The sequence below is a fragment of the Triturus cristatus genome, chromosome 11, assembly GCF_964204655.1.
Source record: "Triturus cristatus chromosome 11, aTriCri1.1, whole genome shotgun sequence".
Classification (NCBI taxonomy): domain Eukaryota; kingdom Metazoa; phylum Chordata; class Amphibia; order Caudata; family Salamandridae; genus Triturus; species Triturus cristatus.
Genome location: NC_140594.1, coordinates 405,323,232 through 405,346,522, shown reverse-complemented (window position 1 = coordinate 405,346,522; position 23,291 = coordinate 405,323,232). Strand labels below are relative to the sequence as shown.

The 23,291-nt window shown below is 43.9% G+C and overlaps 1 protein-coding gene across 1 annotated transcript in view; it reads left to right on the top strand.

Moving 5' to 3' along the window:
* NUDCD3 (NudC domain containing 3) overlaps positions 1-23,291 on the top strand; it is a 293,435-nt gene that overhangs the window by 77,152 nt on the left and 192,992 nt on the right. The window contains exons 2-3 of the mRNA XM_085636006.1: positions 1,151-1,393; positions 2,243-2,568. Coding sequence (XP_085492132.1) covers positions 1,202-1,393; positions 2,243-2,568 — 518 coding nt within the window. The 5' untranslated portion in view covers positions 1,151-1,201. The remainder of the gene's footprint in view (positions 1-1,150; positions 1,394-2,242; positions 2,569-23,291) is intronic.

The window sequence follows — 23,291 nt, the reverse complement described above, 5'->3', positions numbered from 1 at the left end:
GATATTGTATGACCAAATAATTATTAATAATAACTTCTAATGATATGTGGCTCAATGTTCAATAATACTCTATGAAGAAGGTTTTTTTTGTTCTCGTTCGAAACTTTTTGGGTCTCAAGTCTTGTCCCATTTTTCTGTGGGTCATATTTGCTAGTTGCAAGTTTGCCAGTTGCACTCAATAGGGCAATGCTGGAAGACAGAAAACTTAATTGTATCAAAATGGCTTAAATATGTCTGACCTTTGCACTAGCTTAGCTGCTTTCGGTGGAAAGGTGTAGACAGAGGCTGGCGAGGATCTGCTAAAAAATGAATAGGCCCCCCCACAAAAAAAGAATTAACAAGCAAGTCAAAAAACACTTTTTTTCAAGGTTGATTTCCTTACGACAATCTCCCCTCAGTATCCAGTCCACTGGGCCGACCTCTTTTTTTTCCTCCTGTTCATGGGCATACTGTTCTCCAAAAAGGTCAGTGCAGGGTAGGTCTCAGCAGTTAACACAATTATCTGTTTGCCTATCGATCTCATTGAGTGCTCCACATATGTGCTGGAATGTATAGAAAACACCAGCCTTACATTGCGCCTTTGTCCATTACATTCATGTCTTGCTGCATTAAAACATGACCACAAATGTACCATGTAAATTGAAATGAAATTTAGATTTCTAAAGCGCACTACTTACCCGGAGGTGTCCAGGCGTTGAGCTCCCAGTTGGTAATAGAGGTAGTGAGTAAAGCCAAAATGAGATGTGTGGAATAAGGTAGGTGTTGTAGTAACTTTTAAACAGCCAGGTTTTAAGTGTTTTACAAAAGATAGTCAGAATAAAACCAGACTTGAGCAAATTTAAAGGAGTCCAACAAAATTTCAGATAACATGGCTCACCTAGAAAGAAGAAAAACAAATGAAACAATCATATCTTTGCCAGTCAGAGACAGATACAAGTAGTACCTATACAGTCCAATTTATACAGGAGTATGACAAACAAGGGAATTTGTGGTGTGCCTGTTTTTTTAATGCCCTGTGCTCTGCCTTTCCTAGGATGAGTCAGTACATGGCAAACAATGTTGATGGTATTAATAATGGGTGTTGATTCGTGTATTTATTATGTTAATTGTGGTTATTAAATGCTTGCCTTTTCTCTTTTCCTCTATCCAGGTGTCCAAGGGGCATAGGCTGCTGTCCCTGAAAAGCACTTGTTCCCCCACCATGGAGCCTACCATGACGGATCAATATGACCAGGCCCTGCTGGGCATCTTGCAGCATGTGGGCAACATCCAGGAATTCCTCAACATTTACTTTGGTTTCCTGTACCGCAAGACTGACTTTTACCGTCTACTGTTGTCTGAGCGTGACCGCATGGGCTTCCCACCAGGTGTTGCCCGGAGCATGGTGATGAAGGTGAGAGCCACAGGCCAAGTAGAGATCACATCAGGCATGAGCAAGACTTCCAGGCCAGATCCTGGAGACCAAACCCACAAAGCAAGATCATGGGGCTGTGAGTAATATCTACATTTGCCCACACTCATTCTACTTGGCTAGGACATGAGCAAGACCCCAGATAATGTGTGATGGCATGTGTGGGACCCTTAATAGTTCTCTGGCCAACAAAGTGAGATCAAGTGGACATGTGCTAGTATTAAACAATTAGGCTTATAGAGCTTTAGTGAGATTTATCAGGAATTTTAGTGAAAATGGAACCTCATAAAAGAAATAATGAAGAATAGAAATGCACTTTTATGATCTCTTGCAAGACTCCTGGAAGTCACCAAAACTAACAGATTATAATCCTACAATATTAACAAAATTAGCAAGATACTTTGATGTAGGTGAGGAACATTGTAAGAATGGTGGCTGTGTCTGTTGACCGAAGCACATCAACTGACATCCAAGGCATAGGCCAATGGAGAGATACCTTAGGGATGGTCCCAACCCAGTGTTATAAGTAGCAGGATTTATCTTTCTGTAAATCTGTCCTCTGTAAAATGACAGGTTCTATAGTAATCGGCTAGTGCCCTGAGACTACCACTCTAAAAAGGGTAGGCTCTGTTTTCTTGGATTCTCTCCATAGCCATTTATCCCTAGAATTAACAAGCTTGGTGCCCCTCTGACAGTTCCCAAGGCTTTTTTTCAGTTCAAGTGTTAAGAGTCTGATCTAGGATGTCTCTGCCTTTTCCCTAATGCCTATATAGTGCTTGGCTGGATTGAGTCATTATGTTTATTATTCTGAACAAAGGATTTTTCCCCTAGGCCTTCAAGTCATTTGAGCACCTGGCCCAGCAAGACCATGAGCTACGAGTGAAGAATCTAGAACAGACGTTAAAGAAGCAGTTGGATGAGAAGTTGCCAGAGGCTTCACACGCACCACAGTCAGCTCAGGACATTGTGGTAGAGACCGTGACGGAATCAGTGTCTGTGCCTGCTGAGTCTGGGACAACAGAGACCACTGCATCTGCCATTCAGCCATCAGCAATCTGTGAGGAGCCTGTTGCTGATCAGGCAACTAGCTGTCTGTCGTCTGAGGCCTCTGGATCTGCTGAAGGCTCAAACAACGAAGAGCTTACTTCGATACCAAGGCAAGACCTGTGTAATGTGATCTCAAAATTGTAAGATAGCAGGTAGTGGGTCTGGATGACCGCACTGGAGCGTGCTAAGAAGTGAGGGGAAGGGGTAAATGTATCCTATGTGAACAACCACTGAGTTTTTCAGACCTATTGAAGTTAGTAAGGACAGGGTAAAATGGCCACTTTTTATTTTTTTTTAAAGTATCAATCTCTTTCGGCTTCCTCCTTTGTGTTGCATGTGGCCTTGCATTTGGCATACTTTCTGACATAGTGATATATGGCATCCCCAAAAAGCAGGTGAAAACTGTTAGTTCTTCATCTAAAGGCAATTAGTGCTTGAGGTGCTAAGGTAAGTACTTGTTCTTATTCTTACTTTCTAATCTACCGGTCGTTTCATTTCTACAAATGGGAAGGTTCCCAGGCATGAATTATTCCAAAGGGAAGAAGAGTAATCCTCTTACCTTTCATTGTAGTTCTGTTTTGTTTAACCAGTTCACTTTGGCTGAAGTGCTACCAATGATGGGTATAAATTGTGGGGTTTACTTTTAGGTAGGTTACCTACATTCAATACTCAATGGAATGTAGGCAATGTTTTAGACATTTCATGTTAGTTTCACTGGACACTAACATAAAATACAATATAGAGTTAGTTACTCATGTCCCTTCTGTCTTCATAGTCCCAGCAGGATGGCTCCTGAAGTCTTAGAATTTTATTACGTAAACCTTTCTGACTAATATATGCTGGTACTGAGAGAGGCATACTAAAATTGTAATGCTTGGTTTTGTGAACCATGAAAAATAGCATTTAACCAGGAAGGTAAATTGACACATAACTGGACATGCGCACTTTGTTTGGCAGATACAATTTTTATAATTGGGGCCGCTGGAATTTTGCGGCAGGAGAGGGCCAAATTATGTAGCATGGTTGACTAAATTATGCGTCAAGAGAAGGCAAATTATGTGGCACGATGTGGCACATTTTCCAATAGTATAACTTTTAATTATTTTGTCATTTTTAGGTCTCGCTGAGTCAGCGCATGCGCTGCTCTGCGAGGCATTTAGTCAGTGGCTTTTGGAAATGCTTCCAAAGGCTGTTGCCGGCCACCAGCTTTCGGTTACGCGCACATGCGTGCACGCCTCGCTCCGCCTCTGCAATTAACGCTGCAGCGTGCGCATCCCTCGCGTGCTGAGCACAGATCGCGTCATCGCGATCACTTTCACCACGATCGTGATGACTTTCGCTTTCACGGTCGCGCGGCGTTACTTTTACGGCTGCGCGGACAATGCTTGTTTCCTCCACTCATTGTGTTTTAGAGTGCGGGATGCACTGGTTATTAAGCTGTGCGTGCAAGTTTAAATTTTACACATTTTAACACTGCTGCATTCAAATAAATAAATACAAAGGCAGTGCCTGTGGACCTAGAGGTGTCTACTCTTAAAACTATTACTTTGCAGGGCCTTTTTGGCTTTTGAGCAGGGAAGGGTGTGACATTTCCCAGAGAAGGGTGTGACATTTCCCAGTTGAGGTGGCTACTAGATGCAATTACATATGCTCATTTTGAACTAACAAAAACCATAGCTATACCGTAAACGCACCGGAGAAAAGTAAATTTAGAAATACCTAATTCAGATAGGTCGTCATCGTGAATACAGTACTTCAATCCATGTGAACACGCATTGGTAAAGAGGTATTGTTTAAAATGTGAATGCCGTATTCATTATATACATTTTAATACACCCATAACATGCCCCATCCTGTTTATTTTCCCTGTACACAAGGCATGTCCTATTTGAGTGATAGGAGCAAGATGGGATTTATGTTATCCAGAGTGGAGTGTTTGTCTCTGCGCTACATTTGTAGGTATGGGAAACAGCATCACACACGTAAATTTACTGCATTAGTAAAGGAACCCCTTTTGTTGCCAGCATCAATGTGTCTGGAGTCACGGGTGCATGGTTATATAGCTCCAGGGGCACGTCATCCTTTTTAAAGGGACCAAAAAGTTCAACTTTCAGACAGTAGATTCATGTAAACTACACCAACTAATGTCGAAATCATTTTGCTGATGATGGTGATGCAGCTATGCTGAGCTTGTTGGACGTTTTCGATTGCATTCGACTCTCTGGATCTTGACCTAGTTTTGGATCCACTTTGACCAGTATGTTGTGAGAGGTAAATCACTTATTTGCTCCCTTTCTGGTGCAAATAAGTGATGTTTATCTACAAGGTTTATCTTTTGCAGTAACATGCCTTGTTCCACAGGAGCCTCAACTTCTCCTTTCTTGGTATAATCTACGCCTGCTACTTGTCCATGAGCTTCTGGAGTTGTTTGTTGGAGGATTTCATAAATAACCTGAAAATACCAAAACTCAAGGGGAATTTATAGTCCGACTTAACTTGCTTTTATGTAATCTGTAGGGAAGTCCAGGTACGGATGAGGAACAATTGACTGAGCCCTAATATTGCCAAAACAGAGCTTTTGTATGTACAATGCAACACAAGTCTGTGATAGTTTCTAAAATATATTGTTTATTTCTAGCAGACCAATATGACATCCTGACAGTCTCAATTTAATGACAAAAAGTCTTGACACAAACATATATATGGCACTGAAGGCCAAAGTACAAGTGAGTTCCACTTCCTAGTATCTAATGGTGCGGACACTGGTTTAACCTTTTCTAACCAAAATCCATTTAGACCCGATTACTAGTTATATGGGGCCAACTTAGACTATCCTACAGTCTTGCAGGTAGGTATGCTACAATATGTTTTGAATAGACTGCAAGTGCTTCAGAAACAAGTGGCTAATGTTAAGATTGTCTGGAAGTTAGTGCTTGTGCCTGATATCCAGAGGGAACTTTGTCTTCCAGAGAAAGCAGCCTACAATTTCTAATTTTGACTCACCAGGCACTTTGCATTGTCTCATATGCAATAAAGAAGTTGAAAGTAGACTTCCTAAATCTTTGACATCTGAGAGCAAGTTTTCATTAATGGTATCTACCATTAAATGTAAGCGGTGTGGAAGTAAGAACTTTTGCTACCAAGCACCTGCCTTATGGAATGTCTTGTCTCGTGAAATTATGAACAATTCATATTATTCCAAGGATGAGTAATTTATAGTTCTATTATTAATCAGGTGGATAACCTTTCTCATTTTTCATAACTAATGTGTTGGAATTGAAAGACTGTGTCATTGATTGATTTGATTTGGTAATTGCTCTTATAGTAGACATTTAATGAATTTCATAATTGTTCCTTCTAAACTGTTTGCCCAGTGAACGCCATAGCGGTTTAATGCATGTGGAGGCAAAACTATGATGCTGAATGTTTTGACAACATAAATTGGCCACATGTGAGGAATCAACTGGTCCGGATTTTGCAGGGGTTGTAAATTGTTGGTTGTTAGATTTAGGTTTCTGTATGGTGTTGGCTGTGTAAAATGTATGGGTCCACTGACTGCTTTGAATGTCTCAAATTCTCAGCCGAGTATCAATGAAGAAAGCCTGAATGCCACCACTAGATCAGAACGGGATATTTCAAACGCCAGCACAGGAATTTGACTGGTGCTTTTCAGCTAAAGGCTTGCCTATTTTACCAACTCTGGTACACTAATGCCATGGCACGACCTACTAATAAGGCCACAAATTGACACTTAGGGAACTTGAGCACAGTGAAGGGACTCAGGAAGGCCTAAGCAAAACATCTTCTGCACACAATTATTCAGTGACTGCAGCAACTCCCAAATACATATTAAAACATGCATTGGCATAGCCAATAGGTCTCGCCTTTGGAACCTTATAAGTATTTAGTTATCCAGCACAATATCCTTGGTGCAACAACATCAACTGTTGCATGGTTAAACACTTGTAAGGTTCCAAAGGCTAGACCTATTGGCTATGCCAATGCTTGTTTAATCTTGTTAACACTGTCTGGGCATTGGGTTGCACCCTACTACTGCCAGTTTAAGACCCGAACATAGCAATAAGCAAAAGGAAGGTGACCAGTCAACCTCTGCCGTCCACTGCGCTAAACACGTGTCGCTTTATTTTTAGGATCTTTTGAACTGTTTGAGCTAGTGGCCCGGTTTATAATTCGGGCTCTCGGTTTTATGGTATTTACTTTTTTTTTTTGTTTTTTTGCATTTCCGTCTGTATCTGTCCAAATGTATGTTTTTGGGCCGTTTTATCTGTATTTATTCATAATTCTTTTGTGTTTTGTGAAGCAGTAACTCGTATATATTTCCACATGTATTTAATGTAATCAATGTGCACTTTTTCCTGATAGTCACTTTGATTAGGCAAATTAGTGAATTGTAAGTGTTAGTAATACATGAACCATTCTTTTTTAAAGCAGTAAGCAGTTTGTGCTATGTAAACTTCACAGACTCATTCTTCAGCTGACTTTCCCCGTGCCATGTTAAGAAACGTATTTAACTAACAATATTAAAGGTTTCCAAACAATTATTTTTTTCTTGCTGGGATTAAAAGGTACGGGAAGATGAAACAATTATTTGAAATAGTGGCCAGCAATGCTGGTTCTCCTGATCAGACTCCACCTGTGTGTGAGTGACACCCATCTGTACCTGAAGGTCACATCCAGAAATTGCGTTAGCCAACTGAAAGACCACAGAGCACTATAAAAGCCACCTAGTCCGAAATGAACCCTTCAGCTCAACAAGCTAAACCTTTTGGTGTCTGAACTTTTGTTCATCATCCACAATAACCAATAATGAGAAGTTACAAAATTCTCAGCAGGAACTGAAGAACCTCATATTTGAGCAAGACCTGATTCTTGTGAAGTTTTTGTAAATGACTGGTCCCAGCTCAGAATTCCCACAACCTCCTCAGCCCCTCTAAACCTACTGCCCAAACACCCACTTTGTTTCTACTCCTCAATCCATTCCTTCTTTTTCTTCTTTGTGATTAGGTTTGAGATACATTAACACACACATACACGTCACAAGAACACCATGTATTACAGGTCAAACCTACAGCACATCCATAGGCCTCAGCAAGATTTTTTGTATTCAGGACATCTGTAATTCGTAGCAAGAAGCACACACATTTGCTGCATGTTTGTATCGACTCAGTTATATAATACAGGACACATAGTTAGAACAGGCAGTACTAGAGATTATATTTTTCACCTCTCCACCTTCAAACCCACTACCAACCTAAATACTACTTATCTACTTTGCAGAAACATTGTTTAAATCCACAGACTACTGAGCATCCTTGATGCGTTAAGAGTTGCACGTTATATTTCCTCACACGTTCATTAATACATCTACAAGCGTAAAGTCACACTAATATGGCACATACGTACCTCAGCCATTGTGTAGCTTGGGTCCACATCACATGAGGAGGAGATTTCATTCCAAACACGCCCATTGCTACCTACCAGCAGAAATGCTGTTTTACACTAAATAAGCAACACTTTTGCAACCAACCATTAGATAAGGAAGTATGCAAATCTATATTGTCTACAAGCTTCAAAACATCATTTTCCGTTTGCTGACCTGAAAGTGTAAGGCAAGTGGCACAAATTCTTGCTGTGGATTGTCTCTACTTGTTTAAAATATTTCATTTGTGTTGTGGAATTGTGTATAATAAAAACACTCATTACCAGTTAGTGTAAAATTAACTAAATTATTAAAATACAAAGAAGCACCGCAACAAAAATCTATGAATTTAGTTTTTTATATTTTTGGGTGCCAAATAAACTGTACCATATATAAGTAATGAAGTGCAGTTTTAAATAAATTCAGTGTTATCGTAATACTAGGTACAGTCCCAAATAAATCTGATAATCTTGATTGCAGAATATTTTACTTCCAATTTATTATTCAGTGAAGTAATATTGACAAGACATTGGTCATATCCTAATCGCTCTGCAGTTTAATATGCATTTGCACCTTAAACCGATTTCAAACAGCCAGAAATAACCAAGATATTTTCCTGTATGGAAAATCATTTCTTAAACACTGTGCTCAAGAAATACAGATGAGTGTCACTGACACACAGGTGGAGTCTGTTGTACTCTCTGATCAGGAGGACCATTTTTGCTGACCTCTGCAAATTATTTCTATTCAAGTTAATGGATCTAGTACTGAGAATGTTAATTCAAAGTAATGTAAAATTTCCTAGCTTTCGCAACACAGTTTCAATACTATTAATGACCGAGGCGAGGATTGTGCTTTCTTGAACGTTTTAAGCATGCCAAACAACAAACCGAAGCGACTAGAAAAAAGCAAGAAAAAACTAATTTTCCTAGCAACACCTGGGAGACAAACAATAGTAACATCAGCCAATCAGGAAGCATGAGCCCACATAGTCATTTGTCTCTCTTGAAGCTCCCTCTTTCTTCACGCAGATCACGGCACTGCAAGTTCATGAGTCCTGTTGAAGCCATCAACCCCTAGCATGAAAGGAATTGAGAATGGGAACTGTATTTTAATAAAACCCAAGGCATTGCTACAGTGTGTACAGGGTCAAAGCAGTTTAGAAACTTCATTGAAATCCAGCATTTCATCATAGACCTATAGTTCTAGTGTCAAAACGAAACAGAACAGAATTACATATTGGTAATGGAAGGGAATTTATGAGGTATCCCACCAGATATGATAATCCTCGACTCGAGTCCTTATAGAAATTAAACTTACCATTACCAAAGCTAGGAAATGGACCGGAGTATGCTAATCTAAAGCTTGCTCACCACCAACTGAGCCTCTTCTAGCACTGACTTGACCTCTTGACTGCAGTGGCGTAGCAAAAGTTGATGGGGCCCCCCTGCAAGGTACACGGAGGGGCCCCTGCTCCGGATTTAATCCAGAGCTCTCAAACCTGAGTAGTGTGCTGAGGGGGTCGCCTACATCTCGGGGCCAGCGCACCGCGGGGGCCTGTGTTATGCCCCTGCTTGAATGTAGTGTAAGAGGACCAATCTGCTGCCTTCATAATGTCCTCTGGACAGGCATCCAAGCAGAATGCTTTAGAGACCATGGCCCCTCTAGCTGAATGTGGTGTCAATACCAGCTTGCTGCATTACGCACTCTACCTGTAATGTTGAGGCCCTCACATCCGAGACCCTCCTGCATGGCACAAAATATACCAGCATGGCTAGTTTTGCAGAAAGCTCCTTCCTTGACAAAAACCTGTTAGGTTGCCAGGAGAGAAATAGGTTAAGTACCTGATTAACATGCCAGAGAGACTAGTGAGAGAGACTAGTGTCGCAGACACCAACCGATCCATCTCATTTAGACTGACTTAGAGTATTTGACTGTGCTGTCTGCCCATGTCTTGGACACGAGGACCTCAGTCTGTCGCGAAAGTCCTGGAATTTTCCAGGGTTCCCTGTTCACCAAGGTCCAGAAGTAGATTCTGGATCGGGGTAGAAGGATTGGAGAATCTCAAAGTTCCATCAGAAACGGAAAACAAACTTGAGATCTCCAGAGGGGAGTCACCATGACTACATTTGCTTGCTGTCTCCTCACGCGGGCAGAAGCCCTGGTGATCATCGAGAATGGAAGGAAAGCGTAACCCCTCTCCTGACTCCAGTCCTGAAGGAATGAGTCTGTCACTACTGCTTACGGATCCTATTTACATCTGAAGAACCTGACCTCTTAGATGCAGACGTGAGGCTAAAAGGTCCACCAAAAATTTACTTCACGTGTCCGAGATGGCCAGGAACAACAGAGGGTCTAGCCTCCACAAACTCATGTCCTGGAAGTGGTGAGAATGCTAATCTGCCACCTGTTTCGCTTGCCCGGGGAGATATTCTTCCTTGACTGAGATATGGTGGTCCAGGCAGTAGTGCCAGAAGTTCTTTGCTAAATCCGAGAGGGCTCTGGCCCCCATCCTTTTGAGGTGGTTCATGTAACGCATCGCCGAAACATTGACCATTTTCGGAAGAACACAGGATTAGCTCTTGTTCCTGGGCCAGCACTGGAGTGCTAAGGAGCAAGTGGGAAGCTCCAACCAACTGATATGCAACTTCTGTTCTTTTTCTATGTAGAGCTTCCCCACACTGCGACCCAGCCTAACTTGCTGGTGTCGGATTCTATGACTAGGTCCAGGTTGGAACCAAAAATCGCTCTCCCATTCCTGGCTTCAATGTGAGAAAACCACCAGCCTAATTCCTCTCTTGCCTCAGCTGACAGGGGCACCAGCTGGGAGTAGGTTAACCCCTTGCGAAGGTGGTGTGCTTTGAGGCATTGCAGTACCTGAAAACGGAGCTGTTCCAGGAAGGTCGATTGTATAGAAGATGACAAAGTGCCCATCAGTCAAGCAATCTGTCTCAGCGATGTTTGGCGCTTGGAGATGGTTTTCCACAACTCCTGTCGAATCTTTGCCACCTTCCGAGGCAGGAGACTCAAGGTGCTGTTGTGGACTCTATGACAAACCCTAGGAATGTCGTCTTTTGGGATGGCGTCAGAAGAGACGTTCTCTTGTTTATGATGAATCCCAGGCCCTCCAAAAGATTGACCGCCACCTGTAGTTGAAGGGACGCCTTCTGTGACCACTTATCTAAAAGAAAGATGTTGTTTAGGTAAATAAGACGCATTCCCGGCGCCCACAGATGTTCCATTGCCGGTTTGAGAACCTTCGTAAAGCACCATGGGGCGACGATAGGCCGAAAGGGAGTGTGGTGAGCTCAAAAGTCTGGAGACAGCCACTCAAACTAGAGGAACCTCCGTGCGAGGAGAAGATAAGAACTGTGAAGTACGTGCCCTTGAAGTCCAGATATACCACCCAGTCGAGAGGGCACAAGAAATCTAGAGGAGGTGAATGCCCTCCATCTGGAAGTGGCAGTATACGAGCCACTCGTTGAACTCCGGGAGACTGATCTCCGGGCGCTGTCCACATTCCCTCTTGTCAACCAAAAGACTGCTGACAAAACCTCTGGGGTCGCCTTCTTATCCAAGAGAGCCGTGTGCCAGGTGAGGGAACCCATAAAACTCTTATCTGTGACCCACTTGTGTCTGTTGTGATTGACACCCATGCGTGAAAAAAAATTGCCAGGCAACCCCTTACTTTTTGTATGGAAGAAAAGTGAACACTCCCTGTTAGCAGAAGCTTTGTTTGCGTGTCCCTTGAATCCACCTCTACCACAGAACGTCTTGCCTCTCGAGGAGAAGAACGTTCTAAAACAAGATTGATCCTACCATTGGCTTGGAGCCTTGTTCCCTGGAGGGGAGTTGTGAGGAGAACCAGCCGGCCGAGCACCCCTGTCACAGCGGGTCCCTTGGAAAACCAAAGGGGTAAAGATTATCTTAATCGAGGTCTGGACCTTGTCAAGGAGGTCCGCGTTGCCACAAACTTCCTGAGTTCTTTAATAGAAGGGTCACCTGCTCGCCCTGAGCTATGGCCCCTGCTTCCGAAGATGCAAAGTCCCCTTTGATCAATAAATAGTGGCATTGCTCTGTAGATATCGCGCAGTTGGCATTACCCAAACATATAATCACCTGCTTGGCCCAGTCCGAAAGCACCTCGGGGGAGGTTAAGAACCCAGACAACTTGGCCATATCCAAGAGTTTGGTATGGGCCCAGAGAAGTCCAGAAGTTTGTCTAGGCAAGAACGCCAAAACTAATATTTGGCCTTCTTTGGGTCTTTAATGTATTTCTCCAAGAAGGTGGGCATCGTGGGTTCAGTCTCCAGTGCGAGGGCAACTTTCTCCTCAAAGGTAGGGTGAGGGCATTCCACCTAGAGACGGCTCAAGCCTCCTCCATCATTGGTTTGCGCAATCAGTCTGTCACATATTTCACCACTTTATCCACCGGGGTCCAGTCAGAAGATTTAGGGTGAAGAATATCATTGCCGTCCAGCATATCTGACACCAAATCGGAGTTGGTTTGTGCCGGCGATGGGACAGAGTCTGAGGATGATCGCCAAGGCCTAGATGGACCCGCCTCCCCATGAGAATCTCCAGGAGAGTCCTCCCTATCAGCGTTGTCAGAGGAGAAGGGAGGGGGAAGGCCCCGAGAAAGGGTCAGGAGTCTGGTTGAGTGGCTTGGCCCGGGCCGGAAAGACCCTCTTCAGGTGATGAAGTGCATCATAGTCAACCTCAGCCTCAGGTTTGTGTTTCTGATGTGCAGAGTCTGGGCGCTGGGCAACCTAGCTAGGTATTGGAGTGCCTGGTAACCCCAAAACTGCAAGTTTCTGCACTGGGGTGCTTTTTCACATTGCTCCCCAATTTGCCTGTAAAGGCACTGCTCAAGGGAGGCCATTTCCTCCAAGGCAGCCCTATATATAGAGGCATCTACTACCTCGTAAAAATTATTGTCCCAAGGGAGTAAAGACCTCTCCTCTTCCTCCTCATAGGTTCTCTCTGATGTCTGCATGATGCATAGGCCAGGAACTACCACATGCATGGGCACTGCACTGCCCAGTATGACACTGAGGAACCCAGTAGTTTTTGCAGGGAGACCGGAGGCCTCACAGTTTAAGGACCCAAGCATGAGGACAAAACACTCACTAGGTAAGGAGGGTTAGACACAGCCTAGAACCGTGTCCCCACACATCCCTGCACAGCCACCAAAGAGGCAGGGCGAGAGCACTCTGGGGGGGAAAAATACAGATCCCTTCGGGCATCAGCTTTTAACAGAGGCATATAAATCCTTCAGTCTCGCTCAGAGAAACTGAAAGGCACGGGTGGTGGGAGCCAGAAAGGCGCGCAGGGCGAGAGCCCTGCAGCACCACCATGGTGTTAGAGGACCGCACCAGTGGTCTGGCTCTGCCAGTAAAGAGTATTGTGGGCGGCATAAGAAGCACAGTGAGCATTTCCTCGCACCCAAAATAGAAAGGAAAGGTCCCCCGGAACCACTGAGGGAAGGAAAATAGCATAAACGAAACACAATCCACAATACAATTCGATAAGGAACTGCAAAGGAAGTGAGAAACGTATCTGTAGCTGCCGAGCAGCGAAGATAGAGGGAGCTTCAAGAGAGACAAATTTGTGTAGGGTTTTAACGACTCCGGAGATTAAAAGATTTTGATGTAGACCAGACTCTTACTAGCTAACCAACCAAGTGTAGGTAAATGTGAATTTCCTATTCAGCATGTGAACTCTCACACCGTCCATGACCTTTTTGAAGACCTGGGTGTAAATTGAGGCCGAAGGAAAAAAAATCTTTCACTGGTTATGGGAGCCTTCTACTACAAAGAAAATAATTTTTGATGTTGTGTCTAGATTTGGATGTTGAGCATTTTGAAGAGCTCTTAACGACATGCAATCCTGCTGCAGTGATTGCAGTATCAGATCAAGTGTCAGCGTGGAGTGATATTTTGAGAGGAGTTGACTGAAGTTGTATTGATCCATGTCAGGACAGAAAGGCCCTCTGCATGGTAAAGACGTGTACCCCTGCCCTGAGTGTCCCGCTGTACAGTTGTCTGGATCCCAAATGCAGATTTTGTCATGGGTGAAGACTGATTCTGCGTGTGCGCCAAGACATACGAACGTCTCATGGATTGCAGTCTTGTTTGACCGGGAGGGGTGCCCAAAGCGCTATCATCATAGTGGTCGAAGGCTACTGCCTTCACCAGAAGTCAAGCAGCTTAAGCACAGTGGTGGCAGCATAGCGTGTAGTGATCAGTATTAGAGAACAGGACCTTTTTACCCTGTTTCACTGGAGTGAGTCCTACAGGCTCGTTCACCTTTTTAAAAGTTCTGCTCCTGTGTGCTTAACCCCCCCATGGCCTACATCAGGTAAGATGTTGAGTGCTGCTGCTCAGCATAGGAGTATTGACTCTGCTTTTGTTGTATGTGTGCCAGGGAAGAGTACAGTGCAAGGATGGAGCACTACTGTGCAGTGCATGTGTGGTTAGAACATGTGCTGGGTGTATGTATGTCCAAGAGGAATACATTTTATGAGAGATGTAATGTTATGCAGTGCGTGCGCAGGGAAAGCATGTGCTTGCATGAAGTACAATACATGAAGGGTGAAGTGTTGTGCAGCGTGCACATAGTGTGTGAGCTGGCAGGTGTGTCTTTGTAAATAGCACACGTTGGTTAAAGATAGAAATGCTTCAGTGCTGAGCAGTGTGTGCAGATTGAGTTTGTGTACTGAATGCATGTACACATGTAAAGGTACAATGCATAGAGGTAGCAATGCTGGACCCAAAATGTGCTGTGAATGTACACTGAGTGTGTGTGTGTGCCTGCAATGGTACATTGTATGGAGGATCCTGGATTCCATTTTTGGAATCTGAGACCTTCCTGGTGAAGACAATAGCAGTAGAGGAATCCCCTCCCCCATACCGATTTGGGTGCTGCTGAATTCCTATGAGCTGGGTGGAGACACACTTGAGGGAAAAGAAAGAGACTCCCTCTAAATTTCAAAAGACTACTCTTTGATTCAGTGATAGATCACAAGGAAGGTGCCTTAACACATCCCAGGAAAGAAGATGGGGCTGATAAGGGAATCGTAAAAAGGTGGGCTGGGTTCTGGGATTAACCATCTGATGCATCACTGTGGCTGACATCCAGGTGTTAACTCTGGTCACTGCAATGAATTACGTTGTGGACAATGAGCTTTGGAGTCGTGTTTGCTGTGACAGACATCTTTCATGAAGAAAAGGAGAAGTGCCCTCTTCAAAACAAGCAGATCCTTCAACACAAAGACCCACATCCTAAATCACATTTGATGTCTGGAAAAGGACTAAAAGAAAGGGAGGTTTGGCCCCAAAAAGGTGTCATCTGCCAAGCAGCCAGATGGGCTGTGTGAGAAGGGAAGCTCTGCCTGTGACCAAGACTTAGGACTAAGGCATGCTACTCTCCCTGCTGGGTAAGGGGACAACACCCAGGGTAACCAAGACCACCTACCCTGGAGCCTATGGCACCAGCGCCTGCCTGCCTGCCAAGACCAGTGTGTCCTGGGAGGTAGAGTAGAGCGTTGAAAGGAGCGCAGTCCAATTTGAGGTGTAAGGATTTGGCTGTGCATGATCAGGCTGTAGCCCATGTGCAAGACAGTTTTCTGCGACCCCCGAATGCCAGGAGAGGGTAGCTGCAGCACCATAGACCCTTTTGACTAAAATCCTGAAGAGTCAAAGAAAACTCTTGAGTGCGACCTATGAGTTTGCATGCCTTGATGTGGCCACCAGTGAATAGGGAATAACATGTTACACGAAGGAGGGTTGGGACAGGGATTCTCCTACAACTACTAGAGCCTGACTGAAAAGGGACTGTGTTATTGCATTTGAATCGCGCATCTCTTTGCATGCGTAGAGTTAGAAATAAAATCCTATTTTTTCTTATAAAAGCAAGTACTTGGCTGGACATTGATTTATTGTTCACACTGTTTGCACTTTGAGTTTCGAGTCGAGTTCACTGACCTGTATCTTCATACCCCGCACACCCCACGTGCACACACCGTGCATGTACACCCATACACACCCCCACAAACACCTACACAAACACACCCACACCCTGACTGCTCTACCACTGAGAGTCAAGTGAAGAAAGAGCTACTTGGCCCAGTTGAACAGGATCAATAGTAGATTGGGTGCCAGGACGTCAGGAGTAAATTACCACAACCACCATAGTTGGACTCAGTAACCCCTTTGTGCACCCGTGGCCCTCTGAAAGGGGTTCTGCCAATCCACAATGGAAGTCTCATGTGTTCATGCTCTCCGTTAAGAGCCTGGATAAAAAAATACCCCCTCACTTGTCGCGGGGACTCTTCTATTCGTCTGATGAAAGAGTCTAGTGCAAAGTTGATTAAGCCTCGATTCACCAAGTATATAAACCAAGTATCATGGCAAGCTGTGCCACTGAAGACTGAACATTTTGTTGATGTTTTCCCCAAAAGGCTCCTCAGCAAGTCGTCAAGGAAAAATAAATATCATTATCATGCATTGCTAGGGTAAAAAAGCAAAAATCCCCTCTGCCGGCACTTGAAAGTGTTTGGTGGTGCTGAATCCCTCTTTACAGAGGAACACCCAGCTTCCACCTCCTGCCCAGCATCGGAGAACCTCAGTGACCCAACATAGTGCCTAATCGCCTGCCAAAACAGTTTGTAATCCATTTCCATGGACCTTGATTCTGATTTAAGAACACATGCATGTTCTTGAATAGCCCGTCTATTCCCAGTTCGACCACTGCAATTCCAGGCCTCGCATCGTTCCTCCCTGCACACTTAGCAGTCACTTTACTAGCCGCTTCCTTGGTATTCTTCCTGGCACCATTTCCTCAGCACCTTCTAGGGAGTAAGAAGAGACCTTCAACCATTACTTCCTCGCACCCTCTGCTCTCGGCCCTCGGGTCCCCTGCCAAGTGTGACTTGCACCTGCCATCAAGGTAGTAAGAAACCTCAAACCTTAATGTTAATTTTTCTTCCTCCGGCTCCTCTATTCTCTTGAGTCCTGATGATGATCCAGAGATTCTCACAGGGATCAAAACCTTTAAAAAAAATATATATATTTTACAAAACAGTACATGGTTATTTCTCAATAGGCAGTGTATACAATCATTGTATTCAGATATATGTCTTGTTTCCTCATATCTATCTATAGTGTTCATAAACGTAATTCTCGGGCACACAATTCCAAGCCATGGTCTTACTGTTCGGGGCTTTTTAACTGTTGTCTCCATTAGTCACTGTTGTCTGTTAGTGTTTACTCTTGCGGTGGTTCACATATGTTACCACGAAAGGTGTTCCAGCTACCCCACACCCGGGTCCATTTTTTGGGGCAACCCCTGTGTACATACACTGCCTTCTCCGTTACCATAACATTGTCCATATCACAACACCAATTTTGCAGTGTAGGAGTTTGCCCCGATCCCCAGTGCCGAGCTATATTTCGCTTCACTAGTGCCATGCCCAGTGTTACCCAATCTAGCGTCACATGATTAAGGTCTGTTGGTTCCCATACATTGATTAGGCATCTTTTTGGTTCGGGTGCCACTTCTACCCTTGTGACCTGCGAGATTGTGTTCATGACCGCCTCCCAATATGATACGATTTTAGGGCATTCCTAGATGGTGTGAAGAAATGTTCTGGCCAGGCCGCATTGTCTAAAGCAGAGCGGTGTGTCAGCTAGTCCCAGTTTATGTAGTACCGTCAGTGTGTAGTATGTTCAGTGTAAGACTTTAAGTTGTATTAATCGTAGTTTAGAGGGGATTGCTACCTCTCTAGGGGATGACAGCACTTCCAGCCAGTCCGTCTCGTCCAATGTACCAAGGTCGTGTTCCCATCGTTGCTTAAGGGCTATCATAGGATCCGGCAGGTTGTTTATGATTTTTTGTATATCCGGGAGATAGCTTTTTTACTTCAATGGTCTGTGAGGAGTCTTTCTTCTGGAGGCGAAGCTTCCGGTAGCTGTGTGCCTTGTGGGATTATCGCCATGAGCGCATGTCTAATTTGCATGTATCTAAAGGGGATCAAAACATTGTTGACTTTTATCACAGACCATATGGACTCTACATTGCATTAACCCCTTCAGCGCGGCGCGGATTTCCGCGCCACGCTGAAGGTTCTGAGCGCGGGCGGGGCCATGACGGAACGGTTCCGTCATAAGCACAGCCCAACCGACGTGCATGACGGAACCGTTCCGTCATGCGCGTCGAAGGGGTTAATAGGTTATGCAGTTCTTATTCTATTGATACACATACTGATCATGATTTATCACTTGTGTGTAACACTTTTATAAGAGATCACCAATCACGTTTCTACACTAAGCACACACTGTGTTGCTGTTTTTAATGCTTCTTTCATTTTGTTGTACTTTGATTAAAATACCATTTGGATATAATTTTATGGATTGATTGTTTATTAGGGGCCACTGTACTCCAGAATAAAATACATGCCCCGGGTCCCTAGTGATTTCTTGGTTTCCTTTGTACACCTAATATTAAAGAGCTAAAGGCCCAGAGGAGACTACCTTTGGATTGACACCTCAGAAAGCTCCATCCTACAGTGGAGCATCCCAAGGAAAATCCCTGCCTCTACTGTGGCACTCACTTCAGAAGAAAATCTTTGAAACAGATATCCTATGGAAGAAAAATGCCTGATTGATGGAGAACTTTTATGGGATTGACCCATAGAGGTCACTCCCAACACTCCTGTCAGAAAATGAGATACCACTACAGAAGCATTCTACTTCCAATAGCATTGCCTGATCTACTGAAACTCTGAATTCCATATCTCCATAGATCTCTCAAAGTACGATTTCAGTGCTTTCCATGAAGAAACAAATAAAGCTGCTAAAATGTTAAAGTGTGGCTATTAACAATTGTATCCAGACCTCAATTATGTTTGTGAGATATCAATCACTAGCATTACTTATGGTACCTTTGGTACATCACTTTCCTGATTCTGAACTGGACCTAGTCCTCACTACTTTTTTCTGTTCACCCCATGAAAGGAAGGCAGGGAAAGAAAAATAGGAGTGCTGATGCTTGCAGTCCTGAGAAAGAAAACGTTTCTAGATTAATCAGTGGGGTCTATTTCTAGATTAATTAGTGGAGTCTACATTTGAAAAGCAGTCCAAGAGATTGGATGTGTGTTCATTTACTCTTTCTGAAAACTATAGTATGGGATAGGGCTTTGGGTAAAAGTTATGGGCGAAAATGTGCCACTATCACTAAGCCAACTACTACACCTTCCTCAGACACTAGGGTGCATTTTATGAGGCTTCTTGGAGCAGCCTAATGAGCACCTTTCAGATGTAATAAAAGTATTTCAATAGAATTATTAAAAATGGCAGAGCCACCGATGACAACATGGCTGCAGCTAAAGACACCACAGACCTCTCAGCAGCAACATGACCTTGATCTTTTAGAGTGCGCCTATCCTCTGGCACAACAAACAGTACTTGATCTTCCTTTTTCCAGCTCCACACTTTTTGGATCACACACACAGGATGAAATCCAAAAAGTTAAATTGAACGATGAAACAGAGTTTAAAAAGAGAAGAAATGCCCCAAGATAGTGCCTTTTGGCAAACACCAGAAACCATGATTTTATATTGCCAACTGCCAAATGCAATTGCAGCAGCAATACCAGTTATAGCAACACACTTTCTTTAACCACCTACAGCAGAAAATTAAAGAGGAAGCTGATCATCTTTGATGGCTAATAGAAAGGCACATTCTCCAAACAAGCAAGAATTATTATCCTGCCCACCATGTCCACCACTCCAGGGGGATGGATAGTTTCCAGAGATCTCCCAGCCGAGCTGAGGATGACAAGAAGCAGATGGTGGTAGATATCATGCAAATTTGATACAAGATCAGGTTTTCAGGTTCTCAGTTGACTATTCCACCAACTGTGTCAAGACAGTTTCTCCTGGATTGGCTAGTAAAGGAGATACTGATTCTCTTACTGAAAAATATCTGCATTTGTCCCAAAAGTTCAGAGTGCCAAGAGCATATGACCCAACTTTTCCCTGATCCACAAAAAAGACTCAAAACATGAATTTTGTCCTGTTCTAAATCTGAAGACTGCAGTCAACTCCACCTAAAGAGCAAAGCTCAGGGTGTTGTCGTTCTATCAGACCTGCCATAGTTTGCATCAAGAATATTTGATGTTGGCCTTAAACCTGCAGGGTGTGTGCTTTACATCCCAGTCCTCTTTTTAAACTAAATTGCAGAGTAGGTGGTTTTTTTCCTTCGTTAATGGATCTTCATCTGCTGTTGCCTTAATGACTGGATTTTCAAGACAAATTCATGAAGAAATGTACTGCAGGATCTACTAGCTACAGTAGCCGTCCTTACAGGATAAGTTCCCCATCAATACTGCCAAATCAACCTTCTATTCAGCTTCGGTTATTTAAAACTTAGAAGTAATTTTAGATACAAGCATTGAAAAAATGTTTCCTTTGGAGAATTGACTCTTTTCTCTACATACATGTATCCCCTTCACTAAATGACATTATCCATTGGTCAGACAAGTCTCCTCTCATCCGGCCTCCATTGCGTTGTGCATCTTCCTCATTCCTAATGCCAGTTTGCTCATGAGGCCTCTAGAGGGATGTCCGGAAGCCATGTGGTGGTTGAGGACTGGGAAGCCAAGATAGCTGTGAACAATAGGTCTTTCTGATCCCTTTCAAGATGGTTGTGAAAGAGCATGTTTCATAATTTCGGTTAATAGCCTCTAACGGGGCAAACCATTGCGATAAATGCAACTAGAAGAATGTTGATCTCAGTTGAGGAAGCTGACAATCCAAGGGAAATGGTCTACAGGGCCCAAACAAATCACTTCAATGCATTTGAACTTTGGACAGTCCATCAAGACCTGAAATCATTTCTGCCTGTGATCTCCTCCAATTTTGTCACATGAAACACCGACAGCACAACCATTGTGTATACCTTGATAAACACGGAAGTATGAGTAGTCTCACAAAAAAGCACAAATAATTTGGAACTGGCCGCTGTTGAGAAATGTTGACATCTTAACATTTCCTGTTCCAGAACATCGAAATTCAGAGACTGACGGACACCTGCAAGAGCAACATCGAGTGGGTCCTAGACTTCTTTACAACATCATCCCAGCCTGAGAGTGTCAATACAAAGACCCATTTGACACAGAATATATTTCAAAATGCAAATACGAGTATTCCAGGTTTCCAGAGCCCTCGATATTGCTGTTTTCAAAAGTAATCACCAAGCTGAAGAAATGCAGGGTGAAGATGATTCTCAATAGTTCATACTGCCCTTGGCAGTGGTGGTATCTAGTCTGCTGCAGCTATCCATCTAGCCACAGAACTGTCCTACCTCCAGGTCAGACATTCTCTTCAGGGTGCCAGGAAGGATCTTCTTGCAGTTTGCCGTCGCTGACCATGATTGCATGGTTCCTATATTAAGGGACATTACACTACCTTTGCTGCTTATTAGAGATCTGTTCTCGGGCTTCTTTTTAGGTCTCGCCTACGCAGTGCGCATGTACTACATAGGAGACCTTTAGCCATCGTGCAGCTGTTTTTCCAAGCACATACTCGTGCTTGTGGCGGCGTATGCCTTGCGGGAGTGCGTAGCGGCACGCCACAAGCACGAGTATGTGCTTTGAAATAGATCAAACAGCTGCTACTTAGTGTGCGCACTCCCCCCCCCCACCCCTCCCACTTGTTCACTCTTGCCTTTTGTCTGCTTTTTCTCCCGTCTGCATCTCTTCCTTTCACCAGTTGGTGTGGCTGTTTCTGTTCCTACTTAACTATTTGCACCTCTTTCCTCGATTCAGGCCTTCTGTTGTGCTCCCCACAGCTTAGAGTTGTGCTCAGTATTTCAAATTCTATATTTCTCAGCAGAGCATTCTCTCTCAGACAGCATTCTCTCTAACTCTTCCCGGGCCTCCTGCTCTGTTCCCCCGCTGCCCTGTCTCTTGTGTCCTCTTCCTACCCATCTCTTCCACGGGACCCAATTTCACAGTGACTGTCTCATACTGTCCTAGCTCCTGTCTCTCACCTTTGTCTCCCGTCTGTCACTGCTGCAGCGCGCCTGCTGGCCTCGCGGCTTGTCTCTCAGTACAGTGCACCCCCCAGGAGACGAGTCCCTCTGGAGCCCGCTCTGCCCCTACCAGCCCTGCTGTCTACTTTCTATCAGACCCTGTGAGTCCACGTCAAACTCTTCCTCTGCCTAGTCTGTCGCCTCCTCTTCTTCCTCCCATTTCAGCTTGTCTCTTCAGTTTGTACCCTGTACCCCAATTACTGTCTCTTAATCTTCTAGCGACTGTCTCTTTCACTTAGCTCCCCTCTTCCAATGCTGCCGTCGTGCTCGGGCACTCAGTGCCCTTGTCTGTCACATCTCCTTCTCTCTGCCCGGCTTCCTCTCCCCTCTCTTCCCTCAGTCTTGTGTCTACTCCCTCCCCCTTGCTCTTTCCCCCTCCCTCTCTGCCTTATCCTACTCTTTCCACCCCCACCACCCTACTCTACCCTCTCTCCCTTTCTGTCCCTAAACCCTTTCCTTCCCTCTTAAGTTCATTCACTTTCTGAAAAGCGGTTACATTCGCCAACAATACTTGTTGTTTACTGTGTTTAAACAAGCATTGGCATAGCCAATAGGTCTCGCCTTTGGGACCTTATAAGTATTTAGTTATGCAGCACAATATCCTTGGTGCAACAACATCAACTGCTGCATGGCTAAACATAGCCAATAGGTCTCGCCTTTGGGACCTTATAAGTGTTTACCCATGCAACAGTTGATGTTGTTGCACCAAGAATATTGTGCTGCATAACTAAATACTTATAAGGTCCCAAAGGCGAGACCTATTGGCTATGCCAATGCTCGTTTCACACTTGCCATCATTAAAGCTTTTTTGGACTGTCTTTGTAAAGTCTTTGTGCCAGTGTTTGATTAGTCTATTGTCTACTCTAATGATGACCTCCTTCTGAGCCTGCAAAAGTCAGATCTTCACCATTTATCCAGGTGTTTGTTTTTGTCTTTCCTGGAAGATTGTACTCTTAGTAACCCGTACCTCAAACAGGTTGATTGGTAAAATTCAGACTCTTTTAATTGAAGAACCATAAGCAGTCTTCCATTGAGAGAAACGTAGATTACTAGTTGGGGTGGTTGTGAGACCTCACCAAGTAATAATATAACTAATCTGTATCCGGTCCCGTTACTTTTCTTTAAATCAGTCCTGGGTAGCTGTGGCACAGAACAGTCAGACTTAACTTAAAGGAAAACAAGTTTTAAGCATTTATCAGTACCAAAACAGTCAATAAGTAATAAACATGACGCAATAAAAATCCCACTCCAATTTATGAAAATAGAACATATTTTTATCTAGAATTCGACACCAAAACGG